The following is a 21,025-nucleotide window of genomic DNA, read 5'->3' on the forward strand; positions in this document are numbered from 1 at the left end:
ATGGGCAAACTTCGGCCCGCCAGGTGTTTTGGACAACAACTCCCACAATTCCTTACAACCTACCGGCTGTTAAAATTGTGGTAGTTGAAGTTCAAAACATCTGGAGAACCGAAATTTGCCCATACCAGACCTAGAGAATCCTAGAAAGAACACCTATCTATGAATTTCTAGGTCCTTTAGTATTATTATACGGTCAACCTCTGCATCTATTTCATCTCATGCATGAAGTTAAGGATGGTTCCCTATATTTCCATAAGGTGGCAGCATTTAAATATGTAAAGCTCATTTTTATGTGTGTGGCTTACTCAGAGGTCAATTTAATTGTGTTAAGTAGACTTTCTTTGCAACCAAATATGCATGGGATTACAGCCCTTTTCTCTATTTGAGGATTTAAATACAGATTGGCTTGTTTGTTTTTCCTAATGAGATGCTCCACTTCCCATTTTAGGGCCTAATTCTATTCACACCAGTTTTTTTCCCCCAATGAGATGCTGCTCCCAGGTATTGCCTTTATTACTGTGCAATTACTCTACCTCCTTCTCTGGATTTTACATAAAATCCAGACGTTTTTGTTTTTCATGTGTGTCCCTTCTGTCTTTTCCCACCATGTGCTCTTTCTTCTCTTTTAGCACCAAAAATTCCTTGAGAAAAAGTTGAGTAAACTACTGCTGATTAATATTGACAATATTAGATGACATGGGCTATGCTAAGGTGTGACAAAGGTGGAAAACAATGGCTTTTATTATGTTATATTGTAATATTATGAACATATTTTGAAAGTTGCTAATCCTCCTTTCCCCGCAGCCTTTCCTTGACATCTAAAAAGAGGAAACGACCTGAGATGTTGGAGGACTCCCTAGAATTTCTAACATGGCCTGGCGACATTGGACAAAGTAAGCAAAACTGGAGGGAAAAGAAGTCACTCTACAGCTGAAATGCCCAATGCACTCATCTCTCTATTGTTAGTTAAAAATAAAAAAAATAGTGGTGTTAGAGAACATCCATAAAGCACAACATATACCACCTCGAAACAAGATTCTATCTATCTATCCACCCAACCATAATCATTCTCTATAACTGAAAATGACAAGGCTTAGATATGTTTGTTGATTTAATTTTGATTTATAACTGCTCTGTTCCATTGGTACAAGATGCACAATAACAAGATACATCAATGATCAACAGTTCTATGTCCAAGGGATTTCTTCTTCTGCCTGGTTCACAAGCAGCTATAAAAAAGGACAAGATTAGCCTCATCTCTTAGACCGCTTCTACACTGCCATATGAAATACAGATTATCTGCTTTGAACTGGATTATATGGCAGTGTAGACTCATATAATCCAGTTCAAATCATATAATCTGGATTTTATATGGCAGTGTAGAAGGGCTTTAGTTGAAGGTCATAACCAGACCTGTCTTGTGGTTTGAGCATTGGACTAGAACTTCAGGAAACTAGGGCTGGATCTACACTGCACTATATTCCTAGATCTGCTTTGAACTGGATTGTATGAGTCTACACTGCCAGATTATCTGGGACAAGCAGATAATATGGGATCAGATCCTGGAATATAGGGCGATGTAGATCCAGCCTCGGTTTTAAATTTCCCTTGGCCATCCAAACCCACTAGGAGACACTGGGAAAGTCACACTCTCTCAGTCTCAGAGGATGGCAATGACAAACTAGGGACCTCACTTCTTGTGTGTGTCATGTACCACACTGCTGTCACCATCTGTACATTTTGTGAGGTATTTTAGCAGGAAACTTACCCATATTTTCCGGTGTATAAGACGACTGGGCATATAAGACGACCCCCAACTTTTCCAATTAAAATATAGAGTTTGGGATATACTAACCGTATAAGATTACCCCTCTTCCAACGCACACCAAATAAAAAGACTATCAGAGTGGTAGTGCAAACACACCTCTTTCACCCGTCTGGCCTTCCCAACAAAGGATTCCTCCAGGCAATAAGCAGCCAGACCTTGAAGCTGAATGGCTATTCAATGCTAATCAAGATGGCCAATTGAAACATTCACACCTGCCTCAGACAAGAGTTCTTTCTCCCACCCTGAATATTCCACAGAAATATAAACCCCACTTGATTAGTATCCAACATACCTCACAACCTCTGAGGATGCCTGCCATAGATGCAGGAGAAATATCAGGAAAGAATGCTTCTGGAATATGGTCATACAGCCCGGAAAACTCATAGGAACCCTATACATATTTATGTTATCACCATTTAATAATATGGCACATAATCTTCCATGGTTTTCCATATCCACGTGAGCCCTAGAACTGAATCCTCACACACACAGCAAGCCCAATATCGTATGTATTTATTTTCAAGAAAATGCTCTCACCCTGAGATTTTTCCTTCTTCTCCCAGGCACAGGAGAAGAAGTCTAGGCCTTGAGATCTGGTAAATTGCTCCCTGGAGCAACAATTGTCAGGTTGACTGTTGTATTTTATTGTATAAGTGAGCTCAGATGTGGTAGGACATATAGCCAATATTTGAAATCCCAAGGGAACACAGCAGAGAATGCAGCCTTTGATATGTTACTTTGAACTGTGACCTCAGTGCAGGCCGATTCACAATACACTTGGCTGTGTTATTAAAAATTAGGCTTCTCGGTGTACCCTTTGCCTTATGTTAGTTTTGAATAAGCAAGAGTGTAAAAGTGGCACGGATGCATTTGAAAACATATATGTTGCTGCAGTGTTTGATGATCTCTCTGTGCTTTCTGAGCTGCAAAGACATTGTGCCGTTGTACTCTCTGCCATCCCGTCATCTCTTGGGCCGTGTGACGCTTTTCATCTTTGCTGTTCAAAGCGGACCGCAATCACTGTGGATCTCTCTGACCTATTTTAAAGCAATGTGCCCAGAGGCCTGGCAGTGTTTTCATTATAAAGTAGTGATGCAGAACGTCTCACCCTCCAGAGGGTTTTGAACTGCAATTCCCATCAACCATCACAAGTATAGCTAACCATTAGGGATGATGGGAGTTGCAGTCCAACACCGCCAGAAGGACCACACGTTCCCTATCCCCATTCAAAAGCATTATTCATATTCAGAAAGGTAGCAAGCGTGACCATACATATGTTGTTGGCATACTGTCTCTGTCATCTGTTTTCACTGTGCTAGTGATAGCTAGTACTTGTGGGAGCTGCATAGTACAGTAACATATGGATGGCTGCTTATGCCACATCTGTAGTTTACGCATCCTGGTTTTGATAGAGAGGATGCATTTATTCTCACTTTCTAGTGTTGTCCATATTTGAAGAACTGAAACCTAGTATCAGTTAGAATTTCTTCCTGAATTTCTCTTGATGGCTGTGCAAATGCGAGTGCGTTAGTCAGCCTTACCATGGGTCAGGCTGCGTCCGATTATGCATCAACAAACACTTATGAGCATCTCTAGAGGAAACTTTGACCGCAGTTTCCCTGTCTCTACTATGAAATTTTTATAAGGGATCCAGGTGTCTTGATCTTTCATTTGCAGCCTGCCTGCATGTTCTCACAGCTTCTATAGGTGGTTTTGCAATCATGTTGGAAAACCCTGCTCCACTTAGAACTGAAATGGCATCCATCCCTAACTCAACACTGTTGCTAACACCAAGATACAGTTTTCTTCTTTTTTCTCTCTGTTACCTGTATTTACAAATGACACAGACACAACTGTGAGACTCAAATGCTCTACTTTTATAATTATAGAAGCCCCCCCTCGATTTCATGGGAGATGGGGCATGGGATCCCAATGAAAAATATGAATTAATTTTAAAAAAAACTTGAAGAAACACCACTCTAGAAATTTCTAGATCTTCCAGCATGACTCTATGGTTAACTTTGGGATGAAGTTGACTGTGAAATTGGACTGGAGGACCTACAAATGCCTAGAGAAGTGTTATCTCTAAGGCTGGATCTACACTGCCATATAATCCAGATTATCAAAGCAGGTAATCCACGTTATCTGCTTTGAACTGCATTATATGAATCTACACTTACATATAATCCACTTCAAAGCAGATAATCTGGATTTTATATGCATGTGTAGATTCAGCCTGGGAGGCTCTTGATTCTCCAACATGACTCTATAGTCATAGAATCATAGGGTTGGAAGAGACCTCATGGACCATCCAGTCCAACCCCAACACTCCTCCAAAAAACAAAAACTCCATCCAGCCTCTGCTTAAAAGCCTCCAAAGAAGGAGCCTCCACCGCACTCCAGCCAGAGAGTTCCACTGCTGAACAGCTCTCACAGTCAGGAAGTTCTTCCTGATGTTCAGGTGGAATCTACTTTCCTATAGTTTGAAGTCATTGTTCCACAAAGTCAACTTCCACAAAGCATTTTAGACTGTATCTACACTGCCATATAACCCAGAATCAGAATCCAGATTATCTGCTTTGAACTGGATTATATAGATCTGCAGTGCCATATAATCCAGCTCAAAGCAGATAATCTGGGATCAGAAACTAGATTATATGGCAGTGTAGATGCAACTATAGACCAAAAACTAAAACAGAGTGTATGAAGTACAAACGCTTAAATATATATATATACTAGCTGTGCCCGGCCACGCGTTGCTGTGGCGAAGTCTGGTGGTATGGGAAATAAAGTATTGAGGAATTGGTGGTAGTTAAGGTCAAGGGTATTCCCCAGACATTAAGTCCAGTCGTGTCTTACTCTGGAGGTTGGTGCTCATCTCCATTTCTAAGCCGAAGAGCCGGCGTTGTCCGTAGACTCCTCCAAGGTCATGTGGGATGACTGCATGGAGCGGCATTACCTTCCCGCCGGAGCAGTACCTATTGATGCACTCACATTTGCATGTTTTTGAACTTCTGGGTTGGCAGAAGCTGGGGCTAACAGTGGGGGCTCTCTCCGCTCCCCCAATTCAAACCTGTGGCCTTTCGGTCCAGAAGTTCAGCAGCTCAGCGCTTTAACACGCTGCGCCATCAGGGGATATTATTTCCTAAAGGTTGTGAATATACAATATTTCTGATTGTTTTTTTGTTTGTTTGTTGGAGGCAAGTATGAATGCTGCAATTAGGAAAAATGATTAGGATGTAATGGCCTTGCAGCTTTAAAGCCTGGCTGTTTCCTCCCTGAGTGAATTTTTTGTTGGGAGGTGTTAGCTGGCCCTGATTGTTTCCTGTCTGGAATTCCCTTGTTTTCAGAGTGGTATTGTTTGCAATATTTTATGTGCTTCTACTGTCTGTGGCCCTGAGAAAACGGAGGATTTGCCAGACTTTGATGATGGGAATACTTTGTTGGGAGGTGTTAGCTGGCCCTGATTGTTTCCTGTGTGGAATTCCCCTGTTTATTTACTGTCCTGGTTTTAGAGATTATATTGTTCTGCATTATTCTATCCCAGTAATTATTTCATATTAAAGAAGAATCTCACTTATCCAACATTCGCTTATACAATGTTCTGGATTATCCAACGCAGTCTGCCTTTTCATAATCAATGTTTTTGTAGTCAGTGTTTTAAATTCATTGTGATATTTTAGTGGTAAATTTGTAAATACAGTACAGTAGAGTCTCACTTATCCAACATAAACGGGCCGGCAGAACGTTGGATAAGCGAATATGTTGGATAATGAGGAATTAAGGATAACCCTATTAAACATCAAATTAAGTTATGATTTTACAAATTAAACACCAAAACATCATGTTAGACAACAAATTTGTCAGAAAAAGTAGTTCAGTACACAGTAATGCTATATAGTAATTACTGTATTTATGAATTTAGCACCAAAATATCATGATATATTGAAAGCATTGACTACAAAAATGTGTTGGATAATCCAGAACGTTGGATAAGCGAGTGTTGGATAAGTGAGACTCTACTGTAAATACTACATAGCATTACTGCGCATGGAACTACTTTTTCTGTCAAATTTGTTGTATAATATGATGTTTTGGTGCTTAATTTGTATAACGATTACCTAATTTGATGTTTAATTGGCTTTTCCTGAATCCCTTCTTATTATCCAACATATTCACTTATCCTGCCGGCCTGTTTACGTTGGATAAGTGAGACTCTACTGTATATTGATAATCTTATATTATCTGCTCAGAACTGGATTATATGAGGCCCCTTCTTCACAGCTGTATAAAATGCACACTGAAGTGGATTATATGGCAGTGTGGAGTCAAGATAATCCAGTTCAAAGCAGATAAAATAAGATTATAAATGGGTTATATAGCTGTGTAGAAGGGCCTTGAGTCTACACTGCCATATAATCCAGTGCAAATTAGATAATCTGTGGAAGAAGTCTGAGGCCTAAATCTGCCTGTCCCCTAACTGAAACCTGGCTGTCCCTTGGCTGGTTGCTAGGCAACCAAGTGGGCAGAGATTAGCCCTCTAAACTGGCAGCAATTGGATAAAAAAAATTATTGCTCTCCCTCTAATTAGGACTTTATTTTTCTTTTCTTTTTGTTGTATCAACCTTGAGGCGTGGATGATGGGTTGTGTTGTCAAATTTTGAGGTTGGGGGGCCTGTAGTTTTGTTGTTTTGTGAATTGCCGTGATGCCATCACTCTTTTTATATATATATATATATATATATATATATATATATATATATATATAGTCAATCAAATATATTTATTTAAAACACTATTTTTAAAACATTAAAATTTAAAACAATGAAAACACTTACAGCATTACATCCATCCCTCTTCTAAGGAGCTCAGTGTTTTTCTTTCATGCTGCTGTGTGCCTTCCAATTGATTTGAACCTATGATAACCCGAAGGACCCTATCACAGAGTTTTTCTGAGGATGAGAATGTATAACTTGTCCAGGGTCACCAAGTGGGTTTTCATGGCCAATCGGAGATTTAAACCCTGGTCTCCAGAGTCATAGCCCAACATTCAAACAATAAACAACTCTGTAAAATAGAAAGAAATAATTGAATCAAATGGGCCCTAAGTGTAATTGGTTTCTATATAGACTGTTGCGGGAGAAATTCAAAGAACAACTCAGAACCTTGGGCTTCCAGACTGTGAATACATGGTTTGATATAGCGATGTTCCAGAAACCACACACACACACACACACACACACATATAGAGAGAGACACAAACTTTAAAATGACACCACAATTGTACATGCCAGATGAAAAACTAGAAAGGAAATTCGGCAAAATCTTGTTTTACATGACAATGGCTGCTCGGAATAGTACAGTATATTCCAGATATTGGAAAGCCTCAGAGATACCTCCCTTAGAAGAATGGGAACAATACATTACAGATTTGCTAAAAATGGATAAAACAACTGTACACTTGAGAGGAAAACTATTAGAGAACTTTGTTAATGAATGGCAATGAGTGATTCAATATCTCAATTTAAAACTATAATTAAACTAAAAATGTACATAGGAGATCCCTATAAGATTGTAGGCACGGGCTGTGGCGCTGGCTGGATAGCAGCCAGCTGCAACAAATCACTCTGACCAAGAGGTAATGCGTTCGAGGCCAGCCCGTGCCTGCGTCTGTCTCTGTCTCTGTTCTGTTATGACATTGAATGTTTGCCTTATATGTGTGCAATGTGATCCGCCCTGAGTCCCCTTCAGGGTGAGAAGGGTGAAATATAAATACTGTAAACAAACAAACAAATAAATAGGTAAGGATAAAGCAGATATCAACTGAGAGCTGAGGATATTTTTAAATGTACTATTTAAATAGAAGACTGTGACCCCTTAAAGAAAAAAAATATTATGTAAGAAATGATAATGAAACATTAATAGCTGGAAAATATTGCACTGTACGCAACAAACATTTAGAAATGTAAGATTATTTGAATAAATAAATAAATAAGAAAAAATAGGAAGAAATAAGACACAGCCATGTTGCGAGTTAGTGTTGTCTCTCCTGGCTAGACTGTCGAATCAACAGTGACCTACATCCAGTTGCAATCTCCAGCAGAGGAGACATACGGAATCCATTCCTGAATGATAAATTAGCAAATATGTAAATTCATTTAATTCAACACATCTAATCTAGTTGAGACTAGCAGTTGGATTTAGGTCAGCACGTTAAATGCGTGATTGAGTGTCACCTGTCCAGCTGTTTTTCTTTTATGCAACAGGATTTAAACCATAGAATAGGAAGGTTTTTTTTTTTTTAAAAAAAAATCTTGATGGCCCACTGGGGAAGATGAAAAATTACACATCCATATACCTTAAAAATGTCATTCAACCAAAGAAACTAACTGCTATTGCTATTAATACCTATCTACCAGGAAATGTTACAGCCACTCCTTCATATTCACAGATTCTGCATCCACGTATTCAACCATCCACAGCTTGAAAATAATAATTAAAAAATTCAAAATGCAAACATTGATTTTGCTTTTTTGAATAAGGGATACCATTTTACTATAATGGGATTTTTGCATCCCTGGATTTTGGTGCGGAGTCCTGAAACCAAATAATAGCAGATGCTGTGGGTCTACTATATTTAACAAAAAGCAACTACTTATGCCATATATAATCATAAATTCAATATATCAGCTACATGTAATTTACATATCATGTTTATTTATTTAAACCATAACAAAGTATAAAACTATTATAAAACCTGATGGAAATATGATGGATTGGACTGTATCCATAAAGCTTATGTTGGACACTCTTACTGGAATGTAGTTAAGTAATGTAATGAATAATCCAAATTAATTACTTTTTATAGAACAATTTTCAAATAATAATATATTTTAACACCTTTGCCTGCTGAAGAAGCCAGTGGAGCATTGAAAGCTTGGATGATGTATTTGATGCATGTTTAGTTGGCCCAATAAAAAATAACTTTTTGTGGATTTTGAATGGTGTTGTATTTTGCTATATAGCCCTCAATATGTTTCCTGATTTCTTTCCACTAATTACCTATTAAAGTTTTTTTCTTCTGGTTTCTTTCCAGTGCCTGTTAAAGACTTTTCTTCCGACATGCAAGTTTATGACTGTGACAGACAGAGTGTGGGGTCTGTTGAAAAATGCTGCCAGTCCCTTACATGGCAGCCATATCGAAAATCGTCCTGGAGTAGCCTGTTTAATCATAATTACGAAAAACTGTAAGTGCTAGTCAAGATTTATCTTTACTTTAATTTATCTTTAATTTAATTTAGCATTGTAATACTCAGCTTGCTGTGGAAATATATGAGAAGATGTTGCACAATGGATTTTGTTGAGAGTGAAACTGTACATATGGTGTTTCTACTATAAATTTGTACTCATTCGATCTTTCTTTCCTGGGAGTCTTGAGAACATAGAAATGAGTGGCCTAAGTGGACTATCCTTTTTTTAATATGTCAGCCCCTTCTACACTGCCATATAAAATCCAGATTATCTGCTTTGAACTGGATTATATGGCAGTGTAGACTCATATGATTCACTTCAAAGCAGATAATGTGTATTATCTGCTTTGATGTGGAGCCCCCAGTGGCGCAGTGGGTTAAACCCTTGTGCCAGCAGGACTGATGACTTGAAGGTTGGGTTGCTGGCCTGAAGGTTGCCCATTTGAATCCAACCCGGGGAGAGCGCAGATGAGCTCCCTCTGTTAGCTCCAGCTCCCCATGCGGGGACATGTGAGAAGCCTCCCATAAGGTTGGTAAAAACATCAAAAACATCCAGGCGTCCCCTGGGCAACATCCTTGCAGTCGGCCAATTCTCTCACACCAGAAGCGACTTGTAGTTTCTCAAGTTGCTCCTGACATGAAAAAAAAATCTGCTTTGATAATCTGGATTATATGGCAGTATAGAAGGGGCCCTAGTCTGCATACCTTCAAAGATTTCACAGATAAACATGGGGACATGTATGTTTTTTTATCATATACCTTTCTTGATTTTGATTCAGTCTTTTAGGTGAACAACTGAAATATGAAAATCTTAGTAGGGAAAGATATGAGGGCACAGGGGAATAATTAATATGCAATTGTTTGGGCATTTAAGGTACAGAAAGTAATGAAGATGTTACAAATTTAAATATTTACATTAATGAATATCATATATACTCGAGTATAAGCCGACCCGAATATAAGCCAAGGTACCTTATTTTGCCAGAAAAAAACTGGGAAAAACTATTGACTTGAGTATAAGAGGAGGGTGGGAAATGCAGCAGCTACTAGTAACTTTCAGAAATAAAAATAAAAATAGATACCAATAAAATTACATTAATTGAGGCATCAGTAGGTTAAATGTTTTTGAATATTTACATAAATCTGTAATTTAAGATAATAAGACTTTAATAAGATAAGACTGTCCGGCTCTGATTAACCTATATACCTGAGTATAACCCAACCCGAATATAAGCCGGCCAGGACCCTCAATCATATATAAGATGAGGGGGGATTTTTCAGCCCTAAAAAAGGCTGAAAAACTCAGCTTATACTTTAGTATATCTGATACACTGTGCACAGTGTGAGAGATTTTGTGTCCATCCACAAGCAGAGTAGAATTGGAGCTGGAGGATGATTGCTCTTGAATATAAAATAACACATTGGTCATATAACTAGTTTAAAGCAGTGTTTCGACTAGTTTAAAGCAGTAAAACTTTGTACTATTACTCCTATGGAGCTCTCAGTCAGCATGAGTGATTTCTCCAAGTTCTGGTAAACAGCCTCAATTTTTTACTTTTACTCTGAAATTCTATATCTTTTTATGGTTCTCTTTTCCAATTCAGAAAGGCCATTTTATGAACCAGGTCTTTTTGACTGGTGTACTTTCATCATGAGTACTGATGTACTCATGAAGAAAGTTGGTCTCAAAGGAACTAACAGATCTTTATTCATCATCCTGAAAAACCATAAAGTAGCTATACATTTTTCCTAAAGCCTATACATCAAACCATTAATGGCTGAATGAAAACATGGGTTCTGGAGAGCTGCCCTTTTTTGGCTGTGCTGGGAGACAAGTCTTTCAAAGATGAGCAGTATAACTTCATACAAGACTTGAAGTTTTGTGCTAAAACCTGAGGAAGGATGATTGACTAGACTTCTAATTCACTGCTTCATTTGAGAAAAACTTTAATATCTCCCCCTGGAATTGAGTAGTTGAAAATAGCAGAGCAAACATGGTTTCTGTCTCGTGTTTACTTACATAGTAAGAGCAATCCTTTAGGCACATTTGACAGTGTCAATATCAGGACATTTGTGTGTGTTTGAACAGAGTTCTACTCCTAAATCTAGCCCGAGTATGGGAAGAATTAATGCCCAGAGGAACTTTCATCATTCATTTGTGTGACAATATTTACAATACAGCCTTGATTATTTATGGTTGAGTAGTGATTTACTGTAGGAAAGAAATACAGTTTGCATATGCTGACATGACTGGGGACTATTTCCCAGGAGCCCTTTCCTAATAACATGGGCAATACTTTATGCATTCTTTGCAGTGCAGATCCATTTCAGCTATCCTGGAATTCCAGTCCATGAAGTCCCTTCGTGGCATTAATCAACTAATCTCCATTCGTTAAATTTTAAAAGCCACAAAGGACAATGCTGAAATTTGCATTTGATAGCCTGAACCTCTCTCAGTAAGCATTAGCATCCTATCAGCAGCTTGAGGCTACACTAATCCCTGACAAGTAACTGTGATCCAAGGCGGCTAGGGGACCATCCTGCTCCAGAACTGTATTTAATTTGAAACAGAGCTTGGGAGAAAATACCTTTTTGGACCTCTCCCAGAAAGCGACACAGATTGGAAAATTCTGGGAATTGCAGTCCAAAAAAGTTACCTTTCCAAGCTCCGATAAGAAGTTAACCATGCAAGAGCCTTTCTTATGTCTCTGTCTTGTATCCTTACTTGTTGCATGCATGCATCTTTCAATACTACTGTAAGCTGTCCAATGATCTCCTACTCTCCGAAACAAGTCCAGCCTGTATTTTCACAACTGCCATGCAGAATGCCTTTGATAACCATCTCTACTATTTCCTTTCAGTTCCTCCCGTCCTAAAACTCAATCTTTTCTGGAAAATCTTTAGATTCTTATTTCTCATTGGAACAAAGACAAGATGCTTATCTACATTGCCTCTCCCACTTTCTGTTTCTCCATAGAGACCTAACAAACAAATAAACAAACAAATATGGTCATAGACCAGCATAAGGAGAGGGGTACAGTCTCACAAAAGAGACTCATTAGAATCTAGCCCAAAAGCTAGAATACAGAGGTATATTAAAAGGCTAAAATACAAAATACTATTTAGAAAAAAAGACTAGAAGGAAATGAAAAGGGAAGAGAATCTGGAAGGAGGGGTAGAAGCATTCAGAGAATATGAGGGAGCGTAAGGAGGGAGGGGTACAATCAGGTACATGGCTAGGGGACTAGAGGGTGGGAGCACTAAATATCTATAGTTTCAGTTTACTGATAAGTTAGAGTGCTAACTTGTAGTACCAGTTATCACCCAGCGAATTTAAACAATCCCCTAGAGACCCATAACATCTAGTCTTTGCAAACTACCATGTGTGTTTGCTGAGGATAGAGCAAATCTGGGATATATGTCTAGAAACACAAAAGCACTCCATTTAGCCTCCAAAGCATTTCATCAGCTCCACTAGTTCTGCATATGAACTTTTTTTTCAAAACTGGAAGTGATTGGAAGTCCACTGCTTTCTTTAACTTTGAGGTTGGGAAGATAATGTTGATGGTGCTACATGCACCATAATTTCCAATGAGTGGTCTTGAACAGATACATTGGTGGTTGTTGTTGGGTGAGTGGGCTTATTAACAAAAGACCCTCCTCATAACTGTATAGCAGAGTAACTTATTAGCAGTTTGACCCAGCACCAGTAGCCAAAAGTGATAAAAAGAACAAAAACACACAGACTAATATTATCTCTTCCTTTGGAGGCTTTTCTTTGAGGTAAAATAAAATGGTTGTACTATTTACAAGAACAAGGTTTCCATAACACAAAGTTCTTTACACTTCCTTCTTTGCTTCCATGCGGGGCTTCTTTCTCATGAAGATAAACAGCTTCGCTCTCACAGAGCCTCCTCTCACAGCAAACTTACACAGGAGCTTCACACATGAGCTTTTGCACACAGTAGCTTTACACACAGCAACCTTCATACCCTGTTTCCCTGAAAATAAGACATTCCCTGAAAATAAGACCTCGTGGAGGTTTTGCTGAATTGCTAAATATAAGGCCTCCCCTGAAAGTAAGACCTAGCAAAGTTTTTGTTTGGAAGCATGCCCATCGAACAGAACACCAGAGCATGCAGGATCGGTAAATGTATGTACCATAGGCTGTTGTCCATAGAAATAATGGTAGTAACAAGAAATTCTTGATAGGATTCACAGTTTGTCTGGTTATGTTGGTTTGTGATGGCAACTACTGTACAGTATATAATAAATGTTAATTTTTTTGTTCAACAATACATGGGAATTCTTCTTCATGGAGTAATCAGACAACCCCTGAAAATAAGACCTAGCGCAACTTTGGGAGCAAAAATTAATATAAGACACTGTCTTATTTTTGGGGAAACACGGTACACGAGCTTTACACAGAAGGCCTTCAAACTGGGGCTTCTCTCACCAAAGCTTTTCACACTGAGGCCTTCTCACACTGAGGCCCTCTCACACTGAGGCCTACTAGCACTGAGGCAGCCTAAGCTATAGGCACACCAACTTATACTGAATTACAGCTTTTGCTGAGTCATTGCATCCATTTAGAATCATAGAATCATAGAATCATAGAATAGTAGAGTTGGAAGAGACCTCATGGGCCATCTAGTCCAACCCCCTGCCAAGAAGCAGGAAATCGCATTCAAAATTTAACCCTTTCGGCGCTTGACTCACATTTTTGTAATTAAAAATACCTAGTTAATTCTTAATATTTCTGACAGTTGTAAAGATTGAAAACAGCACCTTGAACAGGCAACCTTATCAGATAGGCAAAATTGCCCGTCCTATGACAGTTCAACCTCACTTCAGGTAAGGAGCTCGCCAGATCCCATCACATGATGTTGATCTACTTCTGGCGGGGCTCTGTGCCTGAAGTGAGGTAGAACTGTTGTAAGAGGCAGCAACACGGAAGGCTTCCCATGTTGCATAGAAAAGAACGAGGGAAAGCCAGGCAGCCACATCTCCCTCCATGGGATGAGATGAGGGGTAATGTGGGTGATATGGGGCATGGGGTTCCCCCCACCTCCTGCTGACTTCATCACGATCCATGGCGAATCCCCCGCTATCGCCCCCAATTGTGACCTCAGTGTGATGAGGTTTTAAGTCCCCAAACCCTTTGACAGCAACACTGTTTTAGAAAGGGTGGTACAAGATAACAGAACAGTGTTCAGTTCCATTTCAATGAGCATTATAGGTACCAGGAGCCCCCCTCTATGTCCTGTGATGAATACTGTGATCTTACTCCTAAACTATAGGGTTAAAGAATGCAAGTATATAGGTTACTAGGGTATCATATCTATAAATTTCTTTCAGCAATGTAAACTAGTTCATAACATTCACATTTTGAGATATTTTTAGATGTAAGTAGTGTGTAAACTGATCAAAGAAAACATTAAATATTAATGATTGTTATATATGAAGGATTGTTTCATTGACAGATTTTCTTTTGGTTCTTGTCTTTATAGCCCGGATGTGGGATATCACATCGTAACAAACAAAGGATTTAATTTCTCAGCAGTAGATGATGCTTTTGTCTGTCAGAAGAAAAATCACTTCCAGATCACGGTCTATATTCGAGTGGTTGGAAATCCAGCATTTGTCAAAACCCACTTGGGGCTGAAGCCTGTGGAAATGTTCTGTTTAAAGGCTTTTGGTATAAAGGTGGGTGTGCCTCTATGTTTCCCCCCTCAGTCTTTATGATCCCCTTTTCTCTAACATTGATTCCTACGGAAATGTAGGAAATAGTGATCTTATCTCTATATTAAGGACTTCATAGGATTGATAACACTAGTTAAATGGCCTTGTTAGATTTGAAATAGTTGCTATAGGCTGCTTGATGTTTTTATTTGTTTGTTAATTTTTCTATGACTTGTGTTTTTTAAAAAAATGTTTTGGTTTAGCAAATAGACACATACACATGCATACATAAGGATATATTTTATTTATTCAGTGGACCCTTGCTATGCACTGGGTTTTGGTTCCAAGACACCCTGTAAATAACAAAATCCACGGATGCTCATAACCCATTACATACAGTGGCACAGTAAAATTATATAAAATGGCAAAATCAAGGTTTTCAAGATGTGAATAGTTGAATCTGTGGATACAGAATCTACAGATATGGAGGGTTGGCAGTAAATGTGACAACCAGTAGTCCATCAGCACATATATAGCAATACATATATATATATTAGATGAAGTTTGGAGCCCTCCGGTGGCACAGCGGGTAAAACCGCTGAGCTGTTGAACCTGTCCGAGAGGTCGGCGGTTCAAATCCAGGGAGTGGGGTGAGCTCCCAATATTAGCCCCAGCTTCTGCCAAACTAGCAGTTCGAAAACATGCAAATGGCGAGAAGGTAATGGTGCTCCATGCAGTCATGCCAGCCACATGACCCTAGAGGAGTCTATGCACAACACCTGCTCTTCAGCTGAGAAATGGAGATGAGCACCAACCTCCAGAGTCAGACACAACTAGACTTAATGTCAGGTTTATATGTATGTGTGCATAAATCATAATTTCAAGTTGTGCGACCACTTGTGCCAACACCAAAATTTTCATAGGGTTTTTTGGGCAGGGAATACTCAGAGGTAGTTCATTCCTATGAAATATACCCTACCTGGTACTCATTGACAGTCACTCATCCAAGTACAAAAAAGGGATGATGCTGTTTAGTTTCCAATATCAGGTGGGAAATGTGCCTTAAGGCTATTTAGGTCTTTCCCAGGTTTAGATAGTAAAATACAGATAAGTTCCTTTATTTCCTCCAACTTCCTAATGATCGCCAAAGCTAAAACTTATCCTAATATTTTAGTATGCTCTTTAAGCAAAGGGAATAGGTCAATGGTACATACATACGTATATACATACATAATAATTGCTAAAGTCGTAGACCAATCTCTACAACTGGAAATGAAACAACTGTAAAGTAAACAAATGCCAGTTGAAAATGCAAAGAGTAGCAAAAACATAAGTGCAAAGTCAGTGATAGAATATGTTGCTTTGAATGCTAAATGACCCAAATCCAATCCCTGGCATTTTTTGGGCAAGATGAAAATTCCTTGCTTGAAATCATAGAGAACCATTACCAAACACTGTAGATACAAGGGTGGTCCAGCACTGTTTTGTAGCTTCCCTTCCCAAAACTTGCCATCAAATTGGTGGAAACACGTAAGAGCCATGTAAAACAAACAGAACATGCTTCATCCAAAATGATTGCTACATTCTGCTGATGAAACATGAGCAAGTTCGGAGTTGGAGGGGGGGGGGGCGGATATAGTTCAAGAGAGACAAAATTGGCTCTAGACGTGCTGAACACATCGTGGAGTAAAAAACACTAAGTTAGACAGTGTCCCTGGACAGCTTCCATCCAAACAGGTAAGGGAAGACTTAAGCTTTTGATCTGGACATCTGTCTTAAAAGATTTTTGCTTTTATTACATGCATAGGTGGATGCCCCCAATCAAGTAATTGTTATTGAACAATCTCAATCTGACCGAAGCAAAAAGATTTTCTCTCCTGTTAAGTAAGTAAAGAAACATACAATTTCCTTAATAAATCTGGATGTGCAAATTACCCTAATTCTCCAATTTTGAAAGAATGAATTAGGAATGAATCAAATGTAAATACATGGCCAACTGTGAATACTGGTGGAGTTTTGGGAGGGCTGACCCAAGGTTTTTGGGAATTGTAGTTCACCCACACCCTTATGCATTTCCTAATGAGAGCATTCATAAAAAACAAAAGCAAAGACAGTTTGTTTTCCCTAAGAAATAACGTAACATATATTACCTCACATCCAAAAACAAACAAGGCCCTTTTCAAATAACCTGGGCATCGCCAGGTACCCAAGCTAGTCTGATCATAAATGGAAAATGTAAATGGATGAAGACTTGAGATATGCAATGGAAATTGGGATGGTGGGAACAAAGTGAGGAAAAAAATGTTATTACTCTGAGTTGGTCGAGGTAGAGGAAATGAATGGGAAAATATTCTATACCTTGTATTACTAATGAATAAACCAATTAGGAACTTCCATGGATAATGGAGGATCATAGTTACATTGAAAATTGTCGACCTTTCTCTCTCTGTCTCTTTTTCGATGTAGAATTAATCTGCCAGGAGACCAGGTGACCAAAGTAACCATGGCAAAATTGCACTTTAGTGAAACAACAGCAAATAATATGAGAAAGAAAGGAAAGCCTAACCCTGATCAAAGGTACTTGTGTGTCAATAAGCACTTCACTCTTTAGAGCTAGTTATTACCTACATTCAAGGCTCTTTCCTAATCTCCTACTCCATCCCATTCTTTTTCTGTTTTGTGAAAATTACTTTATCCCATACAGATCTCACAATTTAATGTTAACAAAACATATCCATTAGCAATATGTTCCCAGACTTCACATGGATATGCAAAAGCATTGATAATAGTGCTGCCTATTGAAATGAAGGACTTCTGGTCCAAGAATAGCTTAGAGTCAAACCGGAGGATCTAGATCAGGCATGGACAAACTTTGGCCCTCCAGGTGTTTTGGACTTCAACTCCCACAATTCCTAACAGCTGGTAGGCTGTTAGGAATTGTGGGAGTTGGAGTCCAAAACACCTAGAGAGCTGAAGTTTGCCCCTGCCTGATCTAGAAAATGCTTCGCGAGGACATATTTTGTTGGAAGCGGATAAATGAAACCATGTGGGTCATCTTGTTCATTTGGGTATCAATACTTCAATGAATTGTCATTCCTATTATGCTATTGGTGATGTTTTTGTGTCTGACTGAGAAAAATTGATATAAAGTTTAGTCCATGAAATTGGAATGATCTGAAAACACCCAACAATAACAAACCACCTACTTTCCAGTGCCTATCACATGGCTGATCTAAAAAGAAATGCTGGGGTATACTCATAACTATACACAAAAACCTGGATCCATGGAAGAAGGTTGTAGGAGTCTTGCAATAAATACAGTAAATAAAGCTACACTCATTTAAATGAAATTTAAGTGGTGAGTTATAATATATGTAGAAAGAGCCTGAACAGTTTTTAATTTCAGTGCAATAAATATAGAATAGTGGATTTCATTTGGCAGATAGATCTATGACTTTTATGAAATGATCTAACTTTCAATTATTATTGCTTTTAGATACTTTATGCTAGTGGCGGGATTATATGCTGTCAGTCAAGACCAGTCTTATTTGGTGGCTGCTCATGTCTCAGAAAAGATCATTGTCAGAGTAAGTGCAAGCTAATATTGATGAAAGAAAGCCAAGAAGCTCTGTGCCCATATTCCAGCCCTGAATATTTACTGAATTGTACCATTGGTCATTCTGGTTGTCAAAATTTTGCAAAAAAGAAAAAAGAAGAAGAAGCTTATCTGATATTTTTTTTAAAGGTGTTTATTTCTATGAGTATTCAGTCCTTTGACTCAAATAATGGAGAACATCAATCAGTAAGGTGTTCTGGTAGATACTGGGTGCTTCCAGAGGAGGCTTTTTTTGAGAGAGAGAGTTCACCCACATAATTGTTGTGACAATGACTACTTTCAAACACAAGCCTACTTTCACATTATCTTCCTTTTCCATTATTTTGTTTTTGTAGAACTGCAATACAGTATCAATACAATTTATTTTCCTTATGGGTGTTTCCAGAGGAGGCTTTTTTAAAGAGTTCACCCCCATAATTGTATGGGAAGGATATGTGTTGCCATTCCCCATTTTGTAAACTTCCTGGTCATTGTTTATTTATAATTTTGCAACAGGTGATTTTCCAACAATTTGTTGTGAGAATGACTACGTTCAACATAAGCCTACTTTCACATTATCTTCCTTTTCCATTATTTTGGTTTTGTAGAGCTGCAAAACAGAATCAATACAATTTATTTTCCTTATTATTTTTATTGCAAAAAAAAAAATCTTCTCTTTCCCAACTACAGAAGTTTGGTGGGTGGACTATTATCACAGAATTCTTATATAAATTGTTCTATATAGCACGTCCTCTCACCTCTTCTCTGGTTTTGCCCTCCTTTGCAACATGATTGTAGCATGATTGTTTGCTGCTTTCCTCAATGTATTGAGAATAATGACTGGCATAGTTTCGACTTTATCTTTTCTTCTGGAAAATGGCCAAGCTGATTCTTTCAAATGTGGATCTGCACAATATAGGAAAGCATCAATTTTGTCTGATTTTGCTTTCTATTTGTCTGAAAGAAAGACCCTTCATAAGTTATATGACGACATGATTCAATATACAAACTTACTGCAACTGGCTTGCTGACAGTCAAATATCTCACCGTTCTGAATTCTTTGGGCAAAGTGCCTCTTTTAAAATATCTTTTGATGGGTAGAGTCCCTTACTCTGTATACATGCAGGAAAATGTACCTTCTTTTCTGAAATGAAAAGCTTTTTTAAAAGGTGAAGGACAAACACAGAGAAAATTTGAAAAAGGTGAGCCTGAAATTCTATACTTCTAATGTAACTCTTTTTCAAAAGTGTATTCAAGGATACAAAATATCTCCAGACATGCTCATAATTTGTGTGTTTTGGACAAGTGGAGATGAAAGAAAACAGCAAGAGTTAAAAACTGTGGGAGCCAAGCTCTCGAAGACACCAAGATTTATACTTTCTATTCAGGTCTTTCTGGCTAAATGGATTGTTCCATTTAAGAGGAAACAGATGAAAGGGAGATAAAATATGAGTGATGATTAATAGTGACAATATTGTTTGGAAGCCTGTGAAATTCTCTTAGTGAAATGTACAGACTACATATTAGGTGCCCTTCCACACAGCCATATAACCAAGAATATCATGGCAGAATAACCCACAATATCTGCTTTGAACTGGGCTATCTGAGTCCACACTGCCATATATCCCAGTTCAAAGCAGATAATGTGGGATTTTATTCAGCTGTGTGGAAGGGGCCTAGGTCTGTCTGGACGTGGAAACACTCATGGTTATCTTATTATCAAAAAAGAGCTGAATTGTTTACAAGGAACCAAAGTTGCAGGTTGCTATATAGATTAACGTGGGTCAAGGCCACATTAAGCAGCTTTAAGGGCACTGCATGAAACCGGATCACCTCTGTACGTAGAATCACAATAGAACGGATTCAGATGCCCTTCACTTTTAGTGCTCATGTGCCCAGGAGTGTCCCCAGAATAAAATGAGTTAAGCCACATTCACATGCCGAGCTGCATAACAAAAGCTGTTGTACATAGTTTAAAATTTGAAATCGCAATATTTCTGCAAAATAAAATCAAGTGAATCTGGAATTCCTGGTTTGTGTGACAAAAATAGCATCTGCTTAATAAAGAGAAACTAGTGCCCTATTTTGTCTGCAGTCCTGGGAAAGCTTAGAAGTCTACCTACTCAGTTGTGGTTAACAGGCATATCAGGTCATGCTCCAATTGTGAGATGTTTGGCCTTGCATATCACAGATGGCAGTGCTCTTTTTTCTAATGTATACTGAGCTTCTGGATGCTGCTCCTTTGATACAAACCGAGGTTGGATCTACACTGCCAAATAATGCAGTTTGAACTCCATTGAACTGCATTATATGGGTCTACGCTGACCACATAATGCAATTCAAATCCCATTATATGGCAGCATAGATCCAGTCTGGAATGCTTGAATTCCATTTGGGTCCTCTATTCCTAGAAAATATAGGTTAATACTGAAATAAACAACTAACATTTGCCTTATGATATTTTGTACCACTCCATCACCCCTTCTTGTTATGAACCCAGTGGTGTAATGGAATTTGTTTTAAGTGCAAGCATTCATCCTGACAGCTCTATAGACTTGTCCCCAAAGAATATCCAATAATAAAATTAAATCACGGGCTTTCTGGGGGGTGGGGGGGGGTGCACAGGCACCCAGGAACATTTGTGTTTTTTAAACACAAATGTTCCCGAGA

General features: G+C 38.5%; 1 protein-coding gene across 2 annotated transcripts in view; it reads left to right on the top strand.

The window, feature by feature from the left end:
* The window catches only part of myrfl (myelin regulatory factor like), a 65,179-nt gene that overhangs the window by 11,463 nt on the left and 32,691 nt on the right, over positions 1-21,025 (top strand). For both annotated transcript variants that reach the window (XR_010006748.1, XM_008116615.3), the window contains exons 5-10: positions 805-893; positions 8,925-9,075; positions 14,589-14,784; positions 16,568-16,644; positions 17,227-17,337; positions 18,257-18,347. Coding sequence is in view for 1 of the 2 variants with exons in the window: in XM_008116615.3 (XP_008114822.2) it covers positions 805-893; positions 8,925-9,075; positions 14,589-14,784; positions 16,568-16,644; positions 17,227-17,337; positions 18,257-18,347 (715 nt within the window). In the remaining variant the exon portion in view is untranslated. The remainder of the gene's footprint in view (positions 1-804; positions 894-8,924; positions 9,076-14,588; positions 14,785-16,567; positions 16,645-17,226; positions 17,338-18,256; positions 18,348-21,025) is intronic.

Source organism: Anolis carolinensis, chromosome 5 (genome assembly GCF_035594765.1).
Source record: "Anolis carolinensis isolate JA03-04 chromosome 5, rAnoCar3.1.pri, whole genome shotgun sequence".
NCBI classification, from domain to species: domain Eukaryota; kingdom Metazoa; phylum Chordata; class Lepidosauria; order Squamata; family Dactyloidae; genus Anolis; species Anolis carolinensis.